The 24349-nt window shown below is 36.0% G+C and overlaps 1 protein-coding gene across 1 annotated transcript in view; it reads right to left on the reverse strand.

Annotated features, from left to right (window-relative positions):
• Window positions 1-24349, reverse strand: part of NSD3 (nuclear receptor binding SET domain protein 3) — a 152727-nt gene that overhangs the window by 70778 nt on the left and 57600 nt on the right. Inside the window, 2 exon segments of the mRNA XM_020985237.2 lie at window positions 20257-20621; window positions 20624-20974. Coding sequence (XP_020840896.1) covers window positions 20257-20621; window positions 20624-20930 — 672 coding nt within the window. The 5' untranslated portion in view covers window positions 20931-20974.

Consider the following 24349-nt stretch of genomic DNA (forward strand, 5'->3'; position numbering starts at 1 on the left):
ATACAGAATGATCGTTTGTTGGGATGCTAGAGTGTAGTGACTTATTTTTAAGGATGGGGGAGAGATCTGGGCATGGCTGAAGACAGAAGAGAAGGAACCAATAAATAAAGATTGGAGGAAGTGGGGTGGAGAATATTGAAGGGACAATCAGTTGGACAAGACGGGAGGGGCTGGGATGAGGGGCACACTATATTCCTGGTAGGGGACCATTTGCTATGCCATTACTCCATAAATATGAAACCTTATTTTATGTGTTATCTACCACAATTAGAATATGTGCTCCTTGAGGGCAAGGATTGTTTATTTTCTATTTGTTTTCCAGATCTTAGTACAGTGTTTGGAACATGGTAAGTGCTACCTCATTAACAGAGACTAAAAAATGGAATGAGTGAGGGATTATGCAAAGGGATATTAAGAGGAAGAAAAGGGGATAAAAGGAAGTTAATGAGAGTGACCTTAATTTTCTCAGTTAAGTAGGTGAGATCTTCAGTTGAATGGAAGGGGGGAATAGAGGTGTGAAAGGATTGAGAAAAGGTGAGGGGTCAATTAGATAGGAATAAAAAGACTACATTATAGCATAGTTTACAAGAATTTAGATATATTATAAATCCAACTGTATCATTCAAAATATAACTACAATAAGAGTTTGACATAGCAATATGGACCTATAACACTGGCATGAATTTTCCCAAAACAACTTGTTTAACAAGTATTTGCCGAATGTTCAAAACATTTGCTATGTTCAAAACACTATGTTAGGTGGTCTAGTAGATTCAAAACAATCAATCAATCATTTATTCAAATTATAAACACTTGGCTTAATGAAGAGTGAGTAAATATACCAGGGGTTTCTGTAAAAGAGTAGGCTATAAAGTTAGGAAAAAGTCAAGCTTTATCCTTTAGATAATGAAGGTAAGAGGGCTACTTTGAGTAGATTTTTAAAGAAGATTAATAAGAAAGGGGATAGGAACTGAGGAAATACAGTTAGAAAGTCAATGAATAGGGAGAAATTACTTGCATCAAACACCCCTGGATAAGGGTTTTGTAGTCAAGACATATCGCGAACTAACACAAATGCATAAGACCAAGAGCTGTTGTCTAATGGATAAGTGATCAAAGGACATGAATAAATAGTTCTTAAAATAAAAAAAGGAAATTATTATTGGCTATGTGAAAGACTGTACCATATCACTAATAATAAAATATAAATAAAAATATCTCTGAGGTTTCACTTCAAACCTAGCAAACTGGTAAAACAGACAAAAGTTGGGAATAGGCAATTTTGGTGAAACTGTGGCAAGAAAATTATGTTAACAGATTGCTAGTAGAGCTGTGAATTGGTAAAACCACTCAGGAAAGCAATTTGACATTATGCTTGAAAAGTGACTAAAATATACATACCTCGGAATCAGAGGATCTAGGTTCAAATTCCACCTCTCAAAACATCCCAGGGCACCCCCCTCCCCCTTAAGCTGAAGACATTATTTCTTACTTCATGGAAAAATTGAGACCATGTGTCAGACACTGCTAACAGCTTCCCCTTTCTCCCCTCCTCTTATTGATCTCACATTATTGAGACATTTTCCCCTCCTTCACTCCAGTCTCAAACAAAGGGGTGACACTTCTCCTTGCCCAACCCAACCCCTATATATGCCCTTGATCCTATCCCCATTCCAACTTCTCCAGCAAATTGCTCCCACTATCCTCCCCATTCTCCCAACTTAAATCTTTTATCTACTCGTTCTTTCCCTGTGCCTACAAAGATTCCAATGTTTTTTCCTGTTGGTTTTTTTTTTTGGGTGAGGCAATTGGAATTAAGTAACTTGCCCAGAATCACACAGTTAGTGAGTATCATGTGTCTGAGGTGGGATTTGAACTCAGGTCCTCTTGACTCCAGAGCCAGTGCTCTATCCACTGTGCCACCTAGCTATCCCTTTGCTGTTCTTTAAAACAAAACAAAACAAAACAAAACCTCCCATTTGATCCTACTGTCTTCACTAGCTGTCATCTAATATTTCTCTTCCTCTTTCCTGGCTTAACTCATTAAGAAAAGTTGTCTACTGCCTCCAATTCTTCTCTCATTAGATTGTAAACGTTCTGTAGTATGGCTTCAGACTTCATCTTTCAATAAGAGAAACTGCCCTTTCCAAAATAACCAGTGATCTTTTAACAGCCAAATCTATTGGCCTCTTCTCGATCAACAGTCTTGACTCCTCTGTTACATTTAATGCTACTGATCACCTTCTCCTCTCTAGATTTTCAAGGCACTGATCTTTCCTGGTTCTCCTATCCACCCAATCATTCCACCTCAGTTTTCTTTGCTACATTTTCATCTAGGTCAAACCCACTAACCATGGGAGTACCTCAATGGTCTGTCCTCAGCGCTCTTCTCTTTTTACCCTACTTCATTTGGTGATCTCATCGGGTCCTATGGGTTCAATTATTTTCTATATGTAGATGACTCCCAGATCAATTTATTCAACCCATCTCTCCCTCAAGCTATAGTCCTGTATCTCCAACTGCCTCATGGACATCTGAAACTGGATGTCCCATAAGCATCTCAAACTCATCATGTCCAAAACAGTACTCACTATTTTCCCCCCAAAACCCTCCCATCTTCCAAACTTCCCCATTATTATCTAGGACGTTACTATCCTCCCAACCATCCAGGCTTGCAACTGTAATCTTATCCTTCACTTTTCACTACTACTCATCCCTCACATCCATTCCATTGCTAAATTTTGTCATTTCTTCTTTCACAAGATCTTTCATATGCATCTCCTTTTTTTTCCCCCTCAGACAGTCAGAACTTTAGTCAGGTCCTCATTACCTCTTGCCTAAACTAGTGTGTTAAGCCTTCTAACTGGTCTTCCTACCTCAAATCTCTCCCCACTTTAATCCATCTTCTACTCAGGTGTCAAGGTGATTCTTCTCAAGCCTAGGATTAGGCTTTTGAATCCTTTGCCCAATGAGATCCAGTGGCTCCCTATTACTTCCAGGATCAAATATAAAGCCTTCTGTTGGGCATTTAAACCCCTTCATAACCTGACCCCTTTCAACCTTTCTAGTCTTCTTATATTTCATTCCTCCACTACTCTATGATCCAGCTGCACTGTTCTACTTGTAGTTCCTTCAGTACAACATTCCATCTCCCTTTGAAAAGCACACCCTCCATGTCTGGAAAACTTTGCACCTTCACTTCTGCCTCTTAGTTTCCCAGGTTTCCTTAAAGACTCAGCTCAAAGTCTAGGCCTTTTCCAATCCCTCTAGCTCCTAAATACCTCTCCTTTCTACCCTCCATCTAACCCCTTTGTTTGTACCTAGTTATTTACATTTTCTCTCCCCCCACCATTAGAATATATGCTCCTTGAGGACAAAATTTTTTTTTACTGTCTTTGCATCAAGGCCTGGTATTAAAGCTAGTATCTAATACTTGTCACTTAAATAAATGCAAGTACACTTGTATTACATTCTTGATTCTCCTGGAGTTTCTCTACAATCCCCTCACTGCTGGTACCTCCATCTCTTTCCTTGCTTTTCAATGCCCTTTTATGTGTTGTCTTCCCCATCAGAAATGTAAGTTCCCTGAGGGCAGGGACTATCTTTCTTCCGGCTTCTATATGTAGCACTGTGTCTGACACACAGTAAATGCTTAATAAATACTTGCTGACTTGACTTGTTGATTTACTGACTGACGTTTACTATTTGTATGACTTTGGGCAAGTTACTTACTTTCCCTGGGCCTTAGTTTTCTCATCTATAAAATAAGGGATTTGACCAAGATGGTTTCTGAGATTCCTTCCAGTTCTAGATCTCTACCTTTGGGCTTAGAGAGCCCACTATTAGACACAGGTCAAGGGAGGCCAAATCAACCCAAGTCAGAAACAAAGGTAATGTATGTACCAAAATATTCATAGTGGTACTTTTTGTGGCAGCAAAGCACTAGAAATAAAGTAGATGCCTGTTGAATGAGTCACTGAACAAACCATGGTACGTGAATATAATGGAATATTACTGCATCATATGGAATGACCTATATGAAAAACTTGGAGAAGACTGGGAAGACTTATATAATATGAAATAAGGCAGCTATGTGGCACACTGGATAGAACTCTAGACCTGAGGTCAAAAAAACCTAAATTCAAATTCAGCATCACACACTTACTTGCTGTGTGACACTGGCCAAGTCACTTAACCTTCATCTGCATCTTCCCTCATCTATATAATGGGGATAATAATAACACCTGCCCAATAGGTATGTTGTGCGGATCAAATGAGATAATATTTGTAAAGCACTTTTTAAACCTTCAAGTGCTGTATGTTAGGTTTATTATTATTATTACTATTATTCATTATTATGAACTGATAGGGTGAAGTAAGCAGAACCAGAAAAATGATGCACATAATGACCACAACAATGGAGATGGAAATAACTGTAACATGAAATTTAATAATGTGCAACCCAATTCTTGACTCCAGGTCCAACCATTCATTACACTACAATGCTTCTCATAGTGAGCATGGAAAAACTGGCAGCAAACTGCAGTAACACAGAACTAAACATAAAATGATCACTTAAAAGCAACTCTTTTTTTCTGCCACAAACATGAGCTTTTTCAGCTTGCATCACTGAGTCAGTAGGGAAGGGCCAACACAGAGATGCAGAAGTCAGATGAGGAAGAAGGGGAGCTGAAGTAGCTGGCCAGCTTGGCAAATATGGAAACCAATGTGGTCACAAGATCATTGGCTATGATATATACCAAGCTTGGTCCAGAAGATGAGATGAGAAAATATTCCTCCCTCCTTTCTTTGCAAAAGTAGGGGGCAGTATATAAACAGAAAAGAGAAAAAGGAGAAAGACTTGAATGACAATAGTAATAACAACATTATAAAGTTTTACACCACTCTGTAAAGTAGTTTAGTGCAAATATTACCTTCTCACGTGGGTCTGTCATACTTTGTTTTAGTAGCCTTCTAATCATGTAATACTATGTTTTATAGTTGCTTTTGTGTCTTATCTCAATGTTAAACAACTTCATGAGGGAGATGAATAAATATCTCAGCTAAACTTTGTATATTCCCCAGCACTTAGTGTAAGTGCACTGCAAACAATCACCTAATTAATATTGGTTGAATGGATGATTATTATTCCCAATTCATAGATGAAGACACAGAAACAAAGAAGGATAAAATGAGTTGCCTCCATCATATAGACAGTAAGTACCAGAATTAGAAGGAGAAATTACACAGAAACTGATCAAGAGGATCATTTCTAAAAGGACAGAGGTCAGCAGTCTCAAATGCCACTAGAAAATACATGAGATAAGAATGGTGAAAAATGTAAAGGAGTTCCACATTTCACTTCATTTCATTTCCATGATTCATTTGTCCGAAGTATAAAAAGCTATATAAAAAGCGATATGGGTAGAAAGACACCTTTATTGACAATGACAGGTGGCATTCCTATGAGTGGAACAGTAAAAAAGGCTACCTCGATCCAACTCCTATTGGCAATGTTCAATTCATCTTAATTTGCCCATATCTTTCAGGGAATATACATTTAAAATATAAAATCTAAAACATATACTTTCATTCTCTCACATTTCAGTGGTCTTTAGCTCCCCTGTTTTAACCACTTAACAATATTAAGTATTTTAATAATTTTATGGTGATGTGGCACAGCCACGGTCATAATAGGCTGACGTGACAGTCTTTTTCGTGATCCACAATGAAAGCAGACAGTCTCTAGAGAAGAATAACCTTAAGTTTCTGAAGTAACAGAAAAAGGAATATATAACACTACAGGTAAAGTATATTCAATGTTTCTCTTTAAAAAAACAAAAAAAATTAAGATTATTCTCATCTGTGTTAAAAATAGTTTTGTTAGATTTACCAGTGTGGACAGGGTCTAGCAGCAGAATGTTAAATTTTCCATCATTAACTGCTAAGTGAACTTCAGGGGCCTTAAACTATGTTCTTTAAAGAACAACAAAAAAGCATCTTTACTTTTTGCACTGAGAAAATACAAAAAATCTGAATTTTAGAAAGCATTATGAGATGCTAAAATTACATTTAGTACTCTGACTAGAATTAGGCTAGCTGACTTGATTTTTCACAAATCAAAAATAGCAGATGCTGAGTGAAGTGAGCAGAACCAAAAGAACGTTGTACACAATGACAGCCATGTTGTACGATGACCAATATTGATAAACTGAACCCTTCTCAGCAATACAAGGATCTACGACATCCCCAGAGGCCTCATGATGGAAAATGCTATCCACATCCAAAGAAAGAACTATGGAAGTTGAATCGCTACCATTTTTTCCCTCTTCTGTTGAGCTTTATTTTCTCTTTCGAATGGCTCCTCCTGTTGGTTTTAATTTTTACTTACAACTTCACTAATATGAAAATATGTTTAATAGGAATGTAAATGTATAGCCTGTATGAGATTGTGCGCTGTCTTAGGGAGGGTGGGGGGGAGGAAAGGGGAGAAAAATTTTAAACTCAAAAGAATATGGAAGTGATTGCTGATAAATAAAAAAAAAATTTTAAATAGCAGATAAAAAATTCAATCAGTGATTAAGTCCGATGAAATGTGGAATGAGAAACCAATGATTAAAGACAGCCTCTCTCAAATACCTGTAAAGGGAGGGGGGGGAGGAGAAAGGGCAGAAGTTTCCATACACTCCCAATTTAATGAGGAACTCTCCTTTTCTATTAGTAAAAGCAGTTTTCTGAAATATAGTTTTAGTAGTGACCCCACAGATCTGTTTGCCTAGATTGGAGGTGTCTAACACACAGCCCTAAGATATCTATCGCCAGCAACAGGCTCAAACCAGATTAAAATGCAGTTGGGAAATGTTTTAACAAAAATAAATTAAAAATGCAATTAAACATAGATAATGCTAATTTGTGGTTTTCTAAGTCGATCTTTGGCTACCAGAGGATCTGTTTCTATTTGAGTTTGACATCACTGATCTAGATGTTTGGACATAGCTTTCACTTTTGGTACCAAAGAACAGTCACATTTTCAGTGCCAAGTGGCTAAGAATTAAATAAATACTTGATAGAGATAAGTTTAAAGTACAAAAGCCGAATGTTACTTCAGAGGTTAGCATGTTGATCACACACCGACAACTTGGTGGGGTTTTTTTTGGGGGGGTTACACAATTGGGGTTAAGTGACTTGCTTAGGGTCATACAGCTAGTGAGTATCATGAGTCTGAGGCTGCATTTGAACTCAGGCCCCCCTGACTCCAGGGCCAGCGCTCTATCCATTGTGCCATCTAGCTGCCCCTTTGTGAGAAAGATTTACACAGCAGAACACGGGAATTCTGAGGAGGGCTTCCAAGATCTTGTGGATAGTCCCTCAACCAATCAGAAAGTGTCCTAAACACTCTGAAAAATCACTACTTCCTTAGGACAGAGCCCTAGAGGCTAAACCAGTTGCAATCTGTTGGGGTCAAGGACAGGGCAAAGGCTTTTCTCCCACTGCGCTTGCTTAATAAGCTTATTGAATATTAGCTGACATACCCCGAGGGTGGAGATAGCCGCCATTTTTTAACATGGGACACATGACCAGGAGGGATTAACATGACAAGGAGTAACATGGGATGGGCAGTTCAGGAAGAGTGTAATCTCAATGAGCTGGTCCAATCCCAGCTCAACCGGGAGGAGTATGGATTTTACTAACCATTTAAAAGTCAGCTCGTCTTTCCTATTGGGGCACACATGCCACTAGGATGCAGTGTGCCCATTTCTCAGGACAAGCATAATAAAAAGCTTTCCTTCACACACTCCTGTAGATTTTTGTTTGTTTGTTTCAGACTTTTCTAACACCTTTCAAACTGATTTCTAAGAAACACCAGGATTCCTCCAAGCATCTCCTAGAAGAAATTTTATGGTGGTAAAACATTTAATTGGTGTCAGCTCTATTACCTTTAGACCTACTCCAATACAAGTACACTATAATACCACCAATCCAAGAGGGAGGAGAGAGTAGAAAGGTTACAATACTCAGGCATGAATCAGGGCAAAAGGGCTTCATAACATCAAAAAGCTACAAGACCATTGTTCTAGATAAAGGGGCACATGTGACCTTCACTTTAAGAAAAATTATATACAATATAAATTTATAAAACACATAAATTAGGAGGTGATTGTTTACTATAGAAAGGAACTGAACATGAGTTCCCTATGAATAACCAGCTCCCCCTAGGGCATTTAAAATATTAAATATACATAACTTCACAGAAATACATCTACTTCATTAAAGAAGTACATCTGTATTTAGATCACCATAGGGCAATGGCTCCTCACTGTAGTCATATTTAATAGGACATCTTTAATCACTGAACCATGAGGCTAATAACCCTTTGCCTGCTTCTTTGCTCAGTGATGGCTCTGTGAAAGATAAGCAAAATCTTCAGGAGCGCCAGATTTAGAACTGATTCTCTTTGCAGGTAGGAGTATATTATCTGGTCAATTTGCTTTTATATATAGATTAAAAGGTATATAAACTCACTTCAAGTCTACAACTACCACCTAAGTATCATAAAAACTCAATTAACCAAAACATAACCAACTAGAACATTTTCTTTAGGTTTTAAGGGAAAGAAAGCTATGACAATAAAATAATCAGTAACCTATTTTAGAAGATACTAATAATGCCATACACAATAATTACAATAACAAGATGAAGTATTTGTAATCCCTGTTATCCTATCCTCTATTGGAATTGGAGTGTTGTCAGGGAGTCTCTATCCTAATACTTCTATTTCAACTACAAAATGCAGTTATTTTATATCCACCCTTGTAGTAGTTCATGCAACATTAAATATAAAATAACTAAATATCAACTTGTCCCAATTTCTACCTGACCCCAAGAGACAAAGATGAGAACAAGATAATAATCATATTATTATTAATAATTGATAAGTTGTAATTAATAATTATAAATTATTGTTAATAATAATGGGGGGCAAGGTCAAGATGACATGTGAAAGTCAGCATTTTAGTCCAGCTCACCCAGTAACACCTCCTCCTCCACAACAATCTAGAAAACACACCAGACCAAATTCTAATCCTGATCAGAAAAGCCAAGTCATTTTTCCACCCCAGGGCAACTTAGTAAGAAAGACATAGAGAACTGTTGACACTGGAATGAGGAGCTGGACAAAAGTATATTAGCAGTGGTGGGGAGCATTCTAGTGCTCATTGACAGAAACCTAGTCACAATTTTTGGGCAGAGAGGAGCAGTAGAAAGTGAGAGGGACATTAGTTATGGACAGAGCAAGAACAAGTCCAAAACCTTAGATGAGCAGCTCTCAGCTCAAGAACTGAGGGGAGACTCAGCTTTAACCTTTAACCTTGTACATAAGGCTGCAGCGGAATAACCAAGGCAAGAGACCAAGACCAAAGAGGGATCCAGTAGTTCAGTCATTCTGAACCAACAGAATTTTTCCCAGCAGGCTAATGGTAATTGAGTCCAGTAGTAGTCTAATGAAACTCAATCCCATACAACCCAACAGAACCAAATTTAGGCCAGAACCCTGCAGAACTCAAAGGGCAAAAACCAAATCTCTCCTCCAATCAAACTACCCTGGAAACAAAGAAAATGTGCATGCCCCTTGACTGATCTGTGAAAACAGCAGAAGGACATAAAAAAACAGGAGCTGAGGCCAGATAAATCTGTCCAGAAGTGAGCAGAGAACTACACTAACAAAAAGACCAAAGTCAAGAAGTAGGATGGAAGAATGAGTAAAAAGTGAAAAAAGAAAAAAAAGTGAACCTGATTATAAAGAGCTACTATGGTAGCATGGAAGACAGAGATACAAACACAGAAGACTACAATTACTTGAAAAGCCTCGCAGAAAAATGCAGACTAAACATAATCCCAAAAAGAATTCTTATAAATGAGTTGAAGAGATTAAAAAGAGTTAATATTTTTAAAATGAAAGAAAAGCAGTAGAAGGAAAAATGGGGAAAAAATGAGTTACACAAGAAAGTTATAAAAAGAAAATCAACAGTTTTGTAAAAAGAGGTAAAAATACTGCTACAGAAAATAACTGGAGGCAGCTAGGTAGTGCAGTGGATAGAGTGCTGGCCCTGGAGTCAGGAGGACCTGAGTTCAAATCTGGCCTTAGACGCTTGACATTTACTAGCTGTGTGACCCTGGACAAGTCACTTAACCCCACTGCCTAGCAAAAACCAAAAAGATTTAGCCAAATGGTAAAAGAGATACAAAACATCACTAAGGAAAATAACTCCTTAAAAAAACAGAATTGGCAAACTGAAGCTAACAACTCCATTAAGACATCAAGAAATAATAAAACAGAAAAACAGATGGAGTCTTGCCAAATTCTTTTTATGATATAAATATGGCGCTGATACCTAAACCAGGAGGAGAAAAAACAGAGAAAGGAAATCATATACCAATTTCCCTAATGAATACAGATGTAAATATTTTAAATAAAATATTAGCAAAGAGATTACAGCAACTTATCATGAGGATAATACCTTATGACCAACTGGGCTTTATACCAGAAATGCAGGGCTGGTTCAATATTAGGAAAACTATCAGCATAACTGACCATATCAATAAAAAAAAAATTAACAGGAAATCATATTTGCGATTATCTCATGCAGAAAAAGCTTTTGACAAAATACAACACCCATTCCTATTGAAAACACTAGAGAGCACTGGAATAAATGGAGTTTTCCTTAAAATGGTAAGCAGCATCTATCTGAAACCATCAGCAAGCATTATATGTAATACGGATAAGCTAGAAGAACTTCCAGTAAGATCAGGGGTGAAATAAGGATATCCCTTATCACCACTATTATTCAATGTTGTAGTAAAAATGTTAGATTTAGCAATAAGTGAATAAAAAGAAATTGAAGGAATTAAAATAGGCAATGAAGAAACAAAGCAATCACTCTTTGCAGATGATATGACGGTATACTTAGAGAATCAATTAAAAAATTACTTGAAATAATTAACTTTAGCAAAGTTTCAGGACAGAAAATAAACCCATACAAATCACTGGCATTTCTATATATTACTAACAAAGTCCAGCAGCAAGAGATAGAAAAATTCTATTTAAAGTAACTGTAGGAGGGACAGCTAGGTGGTAGAGTGAATAGAGCACCATTCCTGGAGGGTAGGAGGACCTGAGTTCAAATCTGTCCTCGGACACTCGACCCTGCGCAAGTCACTTAACCCCAACTGCCTCACTAAATAAATTAATAAATTAACTGTAGACAATATAAAATATTTGGAAGCATACCTGCCAAGAGAAACCCAGGAACTATATGAACACAATTACAAAATACTTTTCACACAGTCAGATCTAAATAACTGGAAAAATATCAGTTGTTCATGGGTAGGCCAAGCTAATATAATAAAAATGACAATTCTACCTAAACTAATTTATTTATTCAGTGCCATACCAAACTACTAAAAAAATTTTATAGAGCTAGAAAAAATAACAAAATTCATCTGGAAAAGCAAAAGGTCCAGAATATTAAGGGAATTAATGAAAAGAAATGCAGGGGAAGGTGGCCTAGCTGTATCAGATCTAAAACTGTATTACATAACAGGGATCATCAAAAGTACTTGGTACTGGCTTTAAGAAACAAAGTGGTGGATCAGTGGAATAGGTTAGGTACACAAGACACAGAAGTCAATGACCACAGTAATCTACTGTTTGATAAACCCAAAGACTCTAGCTTCTGGGATAAGAACTCACTATTTGGCAAAAACTGCTGGGAAAACTGGAAAACAGTATGGCAGAAACTAGGCACAGACCAACCATCTTACACTGTATACCAAGATAAGGTCAAAATGGGTACACATAAAGGGTGATACTATAAGCAAATTAGGAGAGTAAAAATTGTTTAACCTGTCAGATCTATGGAGAATGAAAGAATTTATGACCAAACAAGAGACAGAGAACATTAGGAAATGCAAATGGATAATTTTTATTATATTACATTAAAAAGATTTTGCCCAAACAAAGCCATTGCAACCAAGATCAGAAGGGCAGAAATCTAGGAAACAATTTTTATAGCCAGTATCTCTGATAAAGGCTTCATTTCCAAAATATATAATCTAGAACTGAGTCAAATTTATAAGAATACAAGTCATTCTCCAATTGATAAATGGTCAAAGGATATGAACAGGCAATTTTCAGATGAAGAAATTAGTTATTATAGTCATATGAAAAAATTCTCTAAATCATTACTGATTAGAAAAATGCAAATTAAAACAATTCAGAGGTACCATATCATACCTAGCAGATTGATTAACATGACAACACAGGAAAATTATAACTATTGGAGAAGATGTTGGAAAATTGGAATACTAATGCATTTCGGAGAGCAATTTGGAACTATGCCCAAAGGGCTGTAAAACTGCATCCCCCTTGACCCACTTCTAGGTTTGTATTCCAAAGAGATTATAAAAATTGGAAAAGGACCCACATGTACAAAAATATTCATAGCAGCTCTTTCTGTGGTGACCAAGAATTGGAACTGAGAGGATGCCCATCAACTGGGGAATGACTGAACAAGCTGTGGTATGTGAATAGAACGGATTACTATTGTTCCTTAAGAAATGATGAGCAGAAGAATTTTGTAAAGACTTGAATGAATTGATGCTGAGTGAAGTGAGCAGAACCAGGAGAACACTGTACACAGCCACAGCAACATTGTACAATGATTAATTATGACAAACTTAGTTCTTCTCAGCAATGCAATGACCTAAGACAATTTCAAAAGACTCACAATGGAAAATGCTATCCACATCCAGAGAAAGAGCTACGGAGTCTGAATGCAGAGCAAAGCATACAGTCTTCTTTTTTTTCCCTTCCTTTCTCATGGTTTTTCCCTTTTGTTCTGATTCTTCTTTCACAATATGACCAGTGTGGAAATATGTTTATTGTACATGTATATCCTATATCACATCACATGCCCTCTTAGGGAGGGGAGAGGGAAGGGAGGAGAAAGATTTAGAACTCAAAATCTTACAAAATTAAGAATGTTTAAAAGAAATAATAAAATAAAAGCAAAAGAATGAAAAAATAAAATGACACTTACTGGTTGTGTGACCCTGGGCAAGTCACTTAACCCTGACTGCCTCACAAAAAAAAAAGAGAGTAAGTGGAAGCACCTATTGTAGATGGCCTTGTTGATTTTAGCTACAAAGGGCAAAAGAGATATAGGATGATAGAAGAGATATAAGAAAGATGTGAGAGTTTTTTCAGGATGGGGGAAGATGTGTTTGTAGGCAGTAGGGAATGAGCCAGGAGATGGGAGAGATTGTGAAAGAGTAGAATAAGGAGGAAAATTATCTCACATAAATGAATTACACTAGGAGGAATTTATATAACGGAGGGGGGACTAGAGTTAGGGAGTAGGCAACACTTGAATCTCATTCTGAACTGGTTTAAGGATGGAAGGATATACATGCCCATACAGCTAAGTTTAGAAATTCACTTTACCCAACTTACCCAACAGGGAAGTAGGAGGGAAAGGCACTAAGAGAAAGAGAAGGGAAATAAGAAAGAAGGTAGATGAAAGGAAGCATTGGTCAGAATCAAAGCAGTCTCTTAAACAAGGCCGGTAAAAAAGAGAAGGATAAGTATAAGAAAAGAGGATGGTGGGAAATACAGAAGTAATCATAATTGTCAATGTGAATGGGATGAACTCACTCATAAAATGGAAGGAGATAGCAGAATGGATTCAGAATCCAACAATATGTTGTTTACAGGGAACACACTTGAAATCGAAAGAAACACAGAGTTAATTAAAATAAGGGGCTGGAGCAGAATCTATTATGCTTCAGTTGAAGTAAAAAAGACAGAGGTAGCAGTTATGATCTCAGACAAAGAAAATACCAAAACACACCTAAATAAAAGTGATAAACAGAGAAATTACATTTTGCTAAAAGGTACCATAGACAGAGAATTAATATCAATACTGTCTACAGACACACGCATGCATCAAACTTCATAGCATACAAATTCTTTAAAGAAAAAAGTAAATGAATTTCAAAATGAAAGAGACAATAAAACTATATTAATGGAGGACTTCAACTTATACCTCGAGACCTAGATAAATCTAACCATAAAATAAATAAGAAAGAATAACAAGAAGCTGAATAGAATTTTAGAAATGATAGCTCTCTGGGAATATAGACAATATATCTAGTTCATGTATTAGGGCATAAAACCTCAAAAATAAATAAAAAAACAAATATTAAATGCATCTTTTCCTGAACATAATGTAATAAAAATTCCATTCAATAAAGGGACTTTGAGGCACAGAATAAAAATGAATTGGAAACTAAATAACCTAATCCTAAAGAATGAGTTGGTCAAAGAACAAATCACAGAAACAATCAATAATTTCATTAAAGATAATGATTCTAAAGAGACAAGATACCAAAATTTGTGGGATGCAGCCAAAACAGTACTTAGGGGAAATTTTGTATCTCTAAACACTTATATCAATGAAAAAGAGAAAGAGCAGATCAATGAATTTGGCATACAATTAAAAAAAACTAGAAAAACAATAAATTAAAAACCCCAGTTAAGGGGCAGCTAGGTGATGCAGTGGATAGAGCACCAGCCCTACAGTCAGGAGGACCTGAGTTCAAATCAGACACTTTACTAGCTGTGTGACCCTGAGCAAGTTACCTAAGCCCAACTGCCTTCCTCCTCCCTCCAAAAAATAAAAAAAAAAACAATTAAACATCAAAGTAGAAATCTTGAAAATCAAAGGAGAGATTAACAAAACTGAAAGTAAAAAAAAAAATTCATTTTATTAATAAATAAAACCAGTAGCTGGTTTAAAAAAAAAACATAAGAAACAAGATAAAACATTGGCTAATTTGATTTAAAAAAAAAAAAGGAAGGGAACCATTTTACTAGTATCAAAAAATGAAAATGGAGAATTCATAACCAAATGAAGAGGAAACAAAAGCAATTGGAGGCTATTTTGCCCAACTACATATCAATAAAATTGATAATCTAAATGAAACGGATGAATATTTACAAAAATATAAATTGCCCCAGATTAATAGAAAGGACATAGAATACTTAAATAACTCCATCTTAGATACTGAACAAGCCATTAATGAGCTCCCTAGGGAAAAAAAGAAACACCATAGAACCAGATGGATTTACAAGTGATTTTAACCAAACATTTAAAGAACAATTAATTCCAATGCTACATAAACTTTTGGGAAAAAAAATAGGTAAAAAAGCAGCCCTATAAAATTCCTTCTATGACACAAATATGGTCTTGATAACTAAAACCAGGGAAAGTCAAAATAGAGAAAGAAATCCATAGACCAATTTCCATAATAAATACTGATGCAAAAATTTTAAACAAAACACTAACAAGGAGATTACAGTAATCTATTACAAAGGTCATACAGTATGACCAGGCTGAATTGATAAACTATAAACATAACCGACCACCATATCAATAACAAAAACAAAAACCATGGGATTATTTCAACAGATGCAATAAAAGCTTTCGACAAAATATGACACTTGTTAATGTTAAAAACACTAGAAGGTACAGGAAAACTACAGCTTTCCTTAAAATGATTACGTAGCATTTATCAAAAACCAAGAAGCAGCACTTTTCTGTCATGGGGATGGATAAGCTAGTATAAGGCAGTAAGATCAGGGGTGAAGCAATGAAGTCCATCATCATTACTATTCAATATTGCACTAAAAACGCTAGTTACAGCAGTAAGACAAGAAAAAGAAACAGAAGGACTAAGAACGTGCAAAGAGGAAACACAACCATCAACTTTGCAGATGATATGACAGTTTATCTTCAGAACCCTAGAAAGTCAACTAAAAATTGAACTGAAAACAACTAACTTCAGCAAAGTTGCAGATTATAAAAGAAACTCGCACAAGTCATCAACATGTCTATATATCGCCAACAAAATACAGGAAAAGAGACAGAGAAATTCCATTTAAAATAACTACAGACAGTATAAAATACTTGGGAATCTTCCTTCCAAGACATACACCGGAACTCTATGGACACAATTACAAAACAATTTATACAAATAATGACAGATCTAAATATAACTACAGAAATAGTAACTATTCATGGGTAGCTCTAGCCAATTTAATAAAAATGACATCACCAAAATTAATTTACTTGTTCAGGGCCATACCAATCAAACTAACAAAGAATTACTTTATAGAGCTAGAAAAAAATAATAAAATTTACCTGGAGGAACAAATCATTAAGAATATAAAGGGCATTAATATAAAAACTGTAAAGACACTAGAAGTTATCAGATCTCAAACTACAATATAAAGCTATAATCATCAAAACAATTTGGTACTGGGATAAGAAATAGAGAGGTTGATCAGTGGAACAGATTAAGTACACAATATAGAGAAAGAAGCAAACAAACACAGTAATCTAGTGTTTGATAAACCCAAAGATCCCAGTGATTGGGGCACAAATTCACTAGATGACAAAAACTGTTAGGAAAACTGGCAGAAAAATCTGGCAGAAATGGGCATAGACCAACATCTTATACTATATACCAAGATAAGGTCAAAATTAGCACACAACTTAAGACATAAAAGATGATAAAGCAAATTGATGGAGCAGGGAAGAAATTACCACCATGCTGCTAACTTGAGCCTTGACTGACACCACCTGTCTCAGCCTCCTCTCCCCTCTGACTAGAGGGCTGGAAGATAAGAGTACCAAACTCCTCCCAATGCTTTCCTTTATAGAGGGCAGAAAGCAGACTTGACTCAGCTCATTCTACTTTGCATAGGCTGCTCCCCAGTGTCCCTCCCACCCTTTCTTTCCTCATTAGCTGGAAGCTTCTTCAGGGCAGACTTTTTTTTTTTCATTGATCATTTCCTCAGCACTTAACACAGCGTCTGGAACATAGTAGGCACTTAATACATGTTTATTGGATTGGACTGGATCTATAGATAGGTGAAGAGTTTATGGCCAAAGAAGAGAGAGAAGTTCAGAGGAGGTAAAATGGATGTTTTTGATTATATCAAATTAAAAAGTTTTTGTACAAACAAAACCCATGTAGCTAAAACTGGAAGAAAAGAAATTGAGGGGAAAAAACTCTTTGTAGCAGGTTTCTCTCATAAAGGTCACATTTCTATAAGAGTTAACTGAGTCGAATTTATAAGAATAAGAGCTATTCCTCAATTGATAAATGGTCAAAAGATATGGATAGGCAGTTTTCAAAGGAAGAAAAGGTATTAATAGCCACATGAAAAAAGCACTTTAGATAGCTAACAATTTGTTATTCAGTTGTGTCAAGTCAAGTCTGACCCTTCATGACCCCATTTGGAGTTTTCTTGGCAAAGATACTGAAGTGGTTTGTTGTTTCCCTCTCCAGCTCATTTTACAGATGAGGAGACTGAGGCAAACAGGGTTAAGTGACTTGCTCAGCATCACAGCTAGGAAGTGTCTGAGGCTTGATTTGAATTCAGGTCTTAAGGATTTGAACTTCAGGACTCTAGGCCTGACATTCTATCCACTGTGCCACCTAGCTGCCCCACTAATAATTAGAAAAATGAAAATTAAAATAACTCTGAGGTGCCACCTCACACCCATCAGATTGGATGAGATGACAAAAAAGGGAAAATGACAAATGCTAGAAGGGATGTGGGGAAGACAAGTACACTAATGCACTGTATGGAACTATGCCCAAAAAGTTTTTAAAGGATGCATACACTCTGAGCCAGCAATACTCCTTCTAGGGCTTTACTCTAAAGAGAACAAAGAAAGAGGAAAAGGGCTCATATGTACAAAAATATTTATAGCAGCTCTATTTGTGATAGCAAAAAATTAGTAACTAAGGGAATGCCCATCTATTGAGGAATGACTGAATAAATCATGGTATATAACTGTGATACCATACTGTTGTGCTATAGGAAATGACAAAGTGGGTGGTTTCAGACAAATCTGGGAAGACCTGTAGGAACTCACACAAAGTTAAGTGAACAGAACTAGGAGAACAGTCTATATAGTAACAGCAATATTGTAAAGATAACCAACTTTGAAAGATTTAGTAACTGATCAACACAATTACCCACAACAATTCCAAAGGACTCACTATAAAACATGCTATCCACCTCCAGATAGAGAACTGATGGATGCAGAGTGCAGACTGAAGCATATTTTCTTCTTGCCCTTTTTTTTAGCGGGGTGGGTGAGGAGAAAGGCTAATGCAGAAATTTGTTTTGAATGACTATACATATTTGTAATAGGTTTTGGTTTTTTGCCTTGTCATTGAGTAGGGGGTAGGGGAGGGGGAAGGTAGAGAATTTGGAACTGGAAAAGAAATTTTTTTAAGTCTCTGTGATTAATAATAAAAACAGCTTTCAGGGTAAGTTGATCCAGTATCATTTGACCCACTTCCCTAATACCTTCTACATCTACACAGCAGTAAAACCATAATATCAACTAATATTCAGAATGATGACCTTGAGAAATTAAAACACCCTGAAAAAGAATTTTTTTTGCACACTGCAGTTACTAAGGCAGGAAAATGGACCAGCATACTTAAAAAAAATCTATCAGCATTAAAAAAAATTTTATAATTAACATTATAAGAATAAATGAGACAAGATGGAAATCAGAATGCAATAGGAAAGGACAGACTTGGAAATCTTATCGCAGTGTAAATACTGCAAACTCTTATAGCTCTTGGACTTAGTTTGCCTATATGTAAAATGGGAGGGGAGAGTTAGATGATTTCAAAGGTTTCTTCTAGTTCTAACAGTTTGTGATTCTAATCACTATACTCTTTCCCTAGCTTCTGATCATGCAAAAAGTATAAAAAATATAATACTTAGTAAACAGTAACTTTATCCTGATACTTAAGTTCACCCCCTAGCCTTATGGAATCACAGAATTTCAAATTCTCACTTTACAGATAAGAAAGCTGAAGTCACAAGATAAGACAGCTAGGGAAAAATTGAGGAATATGGTGGGAGAACAAAAATACATACTTGTGAACTGCCAAAACTAAACTACTAAAAACACCCCTAACTACTAAACTACTACTAACTACTAAAAACTGGTAAACAAAAAGTTAACTACTAAAGAGTAAGGCTGCACTTACAGGTTGCAATTATCCTTGTGTTATTTTACTAAACTATTTGGGGGGCATTATACATATTAAGGACTGAATTGTTGAGTTTGCTAGAGTTTGTATGATGCTTTGAAACAAAATTTATCAACACAATTTTTAAAAATGCTTGTTTGCTAGTCATTTAGTTGAGATTCTAGACCCATACCCAAACTTAGAGGGGTTCTAATTTTAATTCAGTGAAGGAAAAAACTTTTCTATCAAGAACAAAATAAACCTATAATAAATAATCATTTCCATGAATAAAACGTTACAGACTTAGACATTAGATTAGATTAGAAACTGTCACGCTCATATATTTTGGTATGTTAAGGCAGGCAACCATCATAGTTGCCATAACAAATATGGACATTTTCCTAAATCAATGTAGGTCAACCAAAGCAACTAACCAACCACTTAAACTCATACTCCATGAAAAGATAGTCATACAGTAACAAAAATAAACTCTTAATTCTGATTAGGCTCAAAGGATCATATACTTGGAGCTGGAAGAGACTTTAGAGGCTATCTACTCCAAAGTTGCTTCGTTATCTTTTTTTTTTGTTCGTAGTACATTTATACTGAAAAACACCCAAATGCCAAGTTATTTAGCAGCATGAATGATGTTATTTGGCAAAAAGAATTTTAACCCAAAGTTTTAATCAAAATGTATTAATATTTAGTTGATATCTTATCAGCTCACCCAATTCTGCAAATGAATTTGGTATTTATTTATTTAACAATTTATCAAGCATATAATCAAAGAAAGCCAAATGTTAAGACAGATTCCCCCATTCTTGCACATTTCAAATGTTGCTGAAAATTCTGAGATGGTCTAAAAATGAGGAAATGGCACTATTCACCACTGTTTTGTCTTTTTAATTTCAGCTTGAATAATCTGGAGCCTACAACAAAAGTCCATCAAAATAAGTAAGCCTATTTACAATGAAGCTGCATAACAAGCAAGATACTTAATATGACACTTTTTACGTAGCACTTCACATTTCAACAAATTCCAGAAGAAACCAAAAATCAGCAGTATTATTCTTCAAGGAAAATAAGTCCCAGTGAATATATGAAATATTACAAAAAGTTAGATCCACTTACATTTTGCTCCTCTGGTTCTAATTTGGGAATTTTGTGCGACTTGCGCTCTTCTGATCTAGAAGAGTCATGCTTGTTACTTTTTTTCCTCTTTTCTTTTCTGCCTTCATGTTTTGATTTTGCGTACTCACTTGCCTGTACTTCATTTAAAAGGTCTCCACAGAGGGAGGACTCAAACAATTCCCTGCCATTCTGGATAGTTTTGGTTATTTTTAATTTAATTTCTGGTGAGCCAGTCTTCTTTGGAATCACAGTTTGTGGTACCGAAGGAGGAGGTGGTGGCTGTTGAGGGGAAGGTTTTTCCAGAACTTCATGTGGTCTTGTGTTTGAAATTTCAGTATGGTAATAGTCAGTGGGGCTAAAGTTCTAACTGCACCAAAACCATTGGCTGACCCATTGGGATACTGACTATATGTCTGGTATTTGGCTTGAGGTTCATACATGCTGATTGAGGGTGGATAGCCATTTGTAATAGGAGGAAGTTCCTCTGTGGTAGGTGGGTACTGAAAGCCTTGCTGCAGGCTGGTTTCATATGGTGTCTGGCCACCATCTTCAACAATATCACTGCTATTATCAAAGGCATCCTCCTGACGGATGTTGGCTGAGTCAATGAGTTGAGGTGGTTGCTGAATTGTGTTTCCCATGATCCCTTGCATGAAAGAGAAAGAGAAATCCATTGTTCTGCTCCAGCATCCTTAACTTTCCCTTTCTCTCATAGGGCCTAAAAGTCCACAAGAAAAAAAAAAGAATTAGTTTATGTCCCAGGATAGGGGTTAAGGAGCTGTAAAAGCATAGAATAGGCATTCTGCAACTAATTTCTAAACCACAGTGGACTCTTCATTGTCTATGAGTCTTAGGGAGTCAGTGTTGCTCTGGAAATGACCTGCTTATAAATTTTAATCTTGCAAACTTAGGTGTTTGCAACTCTTAACAATTTTGAGAGAAGTTTTAAAATATTTGCAAAGTTCTCCCCCTTCCCAACCTCCCAGAAAAGTATATCCATTTATCCACATCTACTTGCCTAGTTAGGGACTACCACAGTCTAGGTTATGATCCATGTTAGACAAGAATTTGTAACTACGCAGGGTTCAGGTGGCTTTACAAATTTTCCCCTTTACTGCCAATACTTTATGCCTTTACAACTCTGGCAAAAGATTTTTCATATTCAAGTGCCCCAAAATGTCTCATGGGATGATTTTGTGAAATGGCTGAGCAGCTATGACAGAACACCAATGTTTAAAATTCTTATTTCAACATTAAGTTTTTAATCATCTTACTCTCAAGCCACAAGACAAATGCATTACCTTACATTAAGCCCATATGATTACTTTGCTAACTGCACCAAACAATAACAGGGCTTGGACTAAATTACCTCTAAGGTCCATTCTAGCTCTAAAGCTATGATCCTATAAATGCCTCTAGAACCTTATTCACTAAATTATCCCTTCTCTAATTATCTTCAATCTTTCCCTGTTCAAAGAGTCCTTCCTTTTCCTTATGCCATGGAGCATGATGAGGACTTTTTTTTAAAGTACTTTCTGCTTAACCCGGCTAACATGTATCCCATGTCATACCTTCCTGTTGCTACTTTAAAGATGCAACTTATATTCAGTACTAGTAGGTCTTAGGCATATGCATTTTCTTAATTCTAATAATATAACTTCTGCCCTAACCACGATATTTAAACTGATTTTGTAAAGACCATTGATAAATCATCTCCTTACTGATAAATACTATTTTTTCACTCCTTATTCTCTGATCTCTCTGTAGCATTTGACTGTTTAATCCTCTTATTTCTCTCTTGATGTCCTGTGACACTTCTTTCCTGGTTCTCCTGGGTCTCTAATTACTTGTTTTTCTAGATACTTGATGTCTTCCAGTACATGCCTGCTGAAATGAATTTCCATTCTTTAATAACCAGAAGTATGACCCCTCAAGGCTCTTATCCTAAGCCCCAAGGACTTATTTCAGATCCCTCATTCTCTTGATGATTCCATCTTTTTTTCATGGCTTCGATCTCTGTGTGGATGACTTTAACATTTTTACTTTTATTCTTCATGTCTAAACCAAGATTTTGGCTGATATCTTATAAATTTATAGAAATTTAAGGCTACGAGATTATCTGATATAATCTCCTCTTCTGATCTACAATCTAGCGTTAATCTACTATGTCTTATGATTAGACATAAGTCTAGAACTTATGTCTTTCCTATCTCATTTCCTGATTCTCCCTAAAATGTACTGTCTGTTCCCTTCAGGCATATGTTACTAGCTTCTCAAATATTATGTTAATTCCTGCTGTTTTCTCATGCTACTCTCCAGGGATTACCCTCCTTTCCCCTATTTAATTTCTACCCATCCTTCAAGGCTTGCCCCAAGTCCCTCTTGGTTTCACATAGCTTTTAGAACTACTCCAATCCATACTAATCTCTTTCAATTTTGTGTTCCTGCTGCAATAATAGTTAAAATCAAACATTTTAACAGTTATTTTCTAATTGTTTTCTATATTCTATCTCTGTCTCAAAAACTAAACTGTAAGCTATTTTGGGAGAAGACTTGACTTTGTCTTATATTTATGTGCCCCACAGCACCTAAAACAAGTTCTGAACCTTAGATCAAAGGTTCTTTAATTCAGAACCATGTACAAATTGATTTTACGGGGTCTGTGAACTTGGATAGGAAAAAAAATTCATCTTTTAAAAAAATGCACTAACCTTGGCTTTCCTTTGTAACTTTACGTATTTTATTTCATGCATTTAAAAATATTATTGGGGAGGGGAGAGGAGGGTGTGTTCATTGACTTAAATTTGAGAATTTTTCGTGGGTTCTCTGCAGGGATAAAAGTATAAAATATATAACTCAGCAGTTTTTAAAACTATACATGGGCCATGAACTTTAATCAATAAACACAATAAATTTTAAAAGATACAACTCCATTTTATTTGGCTTAAGGAGAAAGGCAGGGAAGAGGAAAATGTGAAAGACAAAAAGACAAAGATAAGGAGATACAAAATAGCAATGGTTACTAGAGATGCAAAGTGACTTGATTATTTGGCTATGAATTGCAATACATTTTATTAAATTCATACTGAGTATGTTAAACTCTTAGTTTCACCCTACAGTTCTTTTAGTTGTATAAGGGTTTATGGTTTTCCACCTCCACAATACTAAGCACAGTACCTTGAACAAAGTAGGAAAGCAGTAAACATCTGCTGATTAGTCACTACAGTAAAGTTACTACTTGGCTCACTGAAATCATTATATTCACAACTTTTTAAATCTGAGTGACCAATAATGGAAAAACTGAGAAAATAAATGACTGGCAAAAGGTTATGTAAACATACATACGATGAACTTTTCTATACAGTCACTAAAAACCAAGATAGGCAGTGTGGCACAGTAAATCGAACTGACCTCAGAGCCCACAAGACTGGGCTAAAATTTAAGGTCTACCTCTGATATACTGGCTGTGTAACTCAAGGCAACTCTCTATTAAGTTTCAGAGAAAGTGCTGACCTGCACTAGTACAGGGAGTTTCCTCATCAAAGAGTTCCCTATGCCAATGAAATCATAGATTCAATTTCTATTCCTATAAATTAAAAGAAAATGCAAATAATGACAAAAGCTATAAAATATTTTCATATTTGGATAGTGGGACAGCTAGGTGGCATAGTGTATATAGAGCTGTGAGTCTGGAGTCCAGAAGACCTGAGTTCAAATCCAGTCTTAGACACTTGTTAGATTTCTCTGTTTGCCTCAGTTTCCTCAAGTACAAGATGGAGATAAAGGCAGCACCTACTTTACAGGGTTGCTAAGAAGATCAAATGAGATAATCTTCATAAAGCACTTAATCATCATAGTTCCTGGCACAATACATAGACGATATATAAATGCTTATTCTCTTCCTTATTAAGCTATCAAGAGTTTATAAAGGCAAAATGTTTTCACAGAAATGATAGAAGAAATGAACGGAAGAGATAACCTTTGGAAATGACTGGGATAACAAATGCATCAAAAGTGCTAATACTTAAAATTGATCCACAGATTTACTACAATGGTAAACAAAATAACAAAAGTTATAATATTATGAAAAAAC

Source organism: Phascolarctos cinereus, unplaced genomic scaffold (assembly GCF_003287225.1).
Source record: "Phascolarctos cinereus isolate Bilbo 61053 unplaced genomic scaffold, phaCin_HiC Scaffold_2;HRSCAF=192, whole genome shotgun sequence".
Classification (NCBI taxonomy): Eukaryota; Metazoa; Chordata; class Mammalia; order Diprotodontia; family Phascolarctidae; genus Phascolarctos; species Phascolarctos cinereus.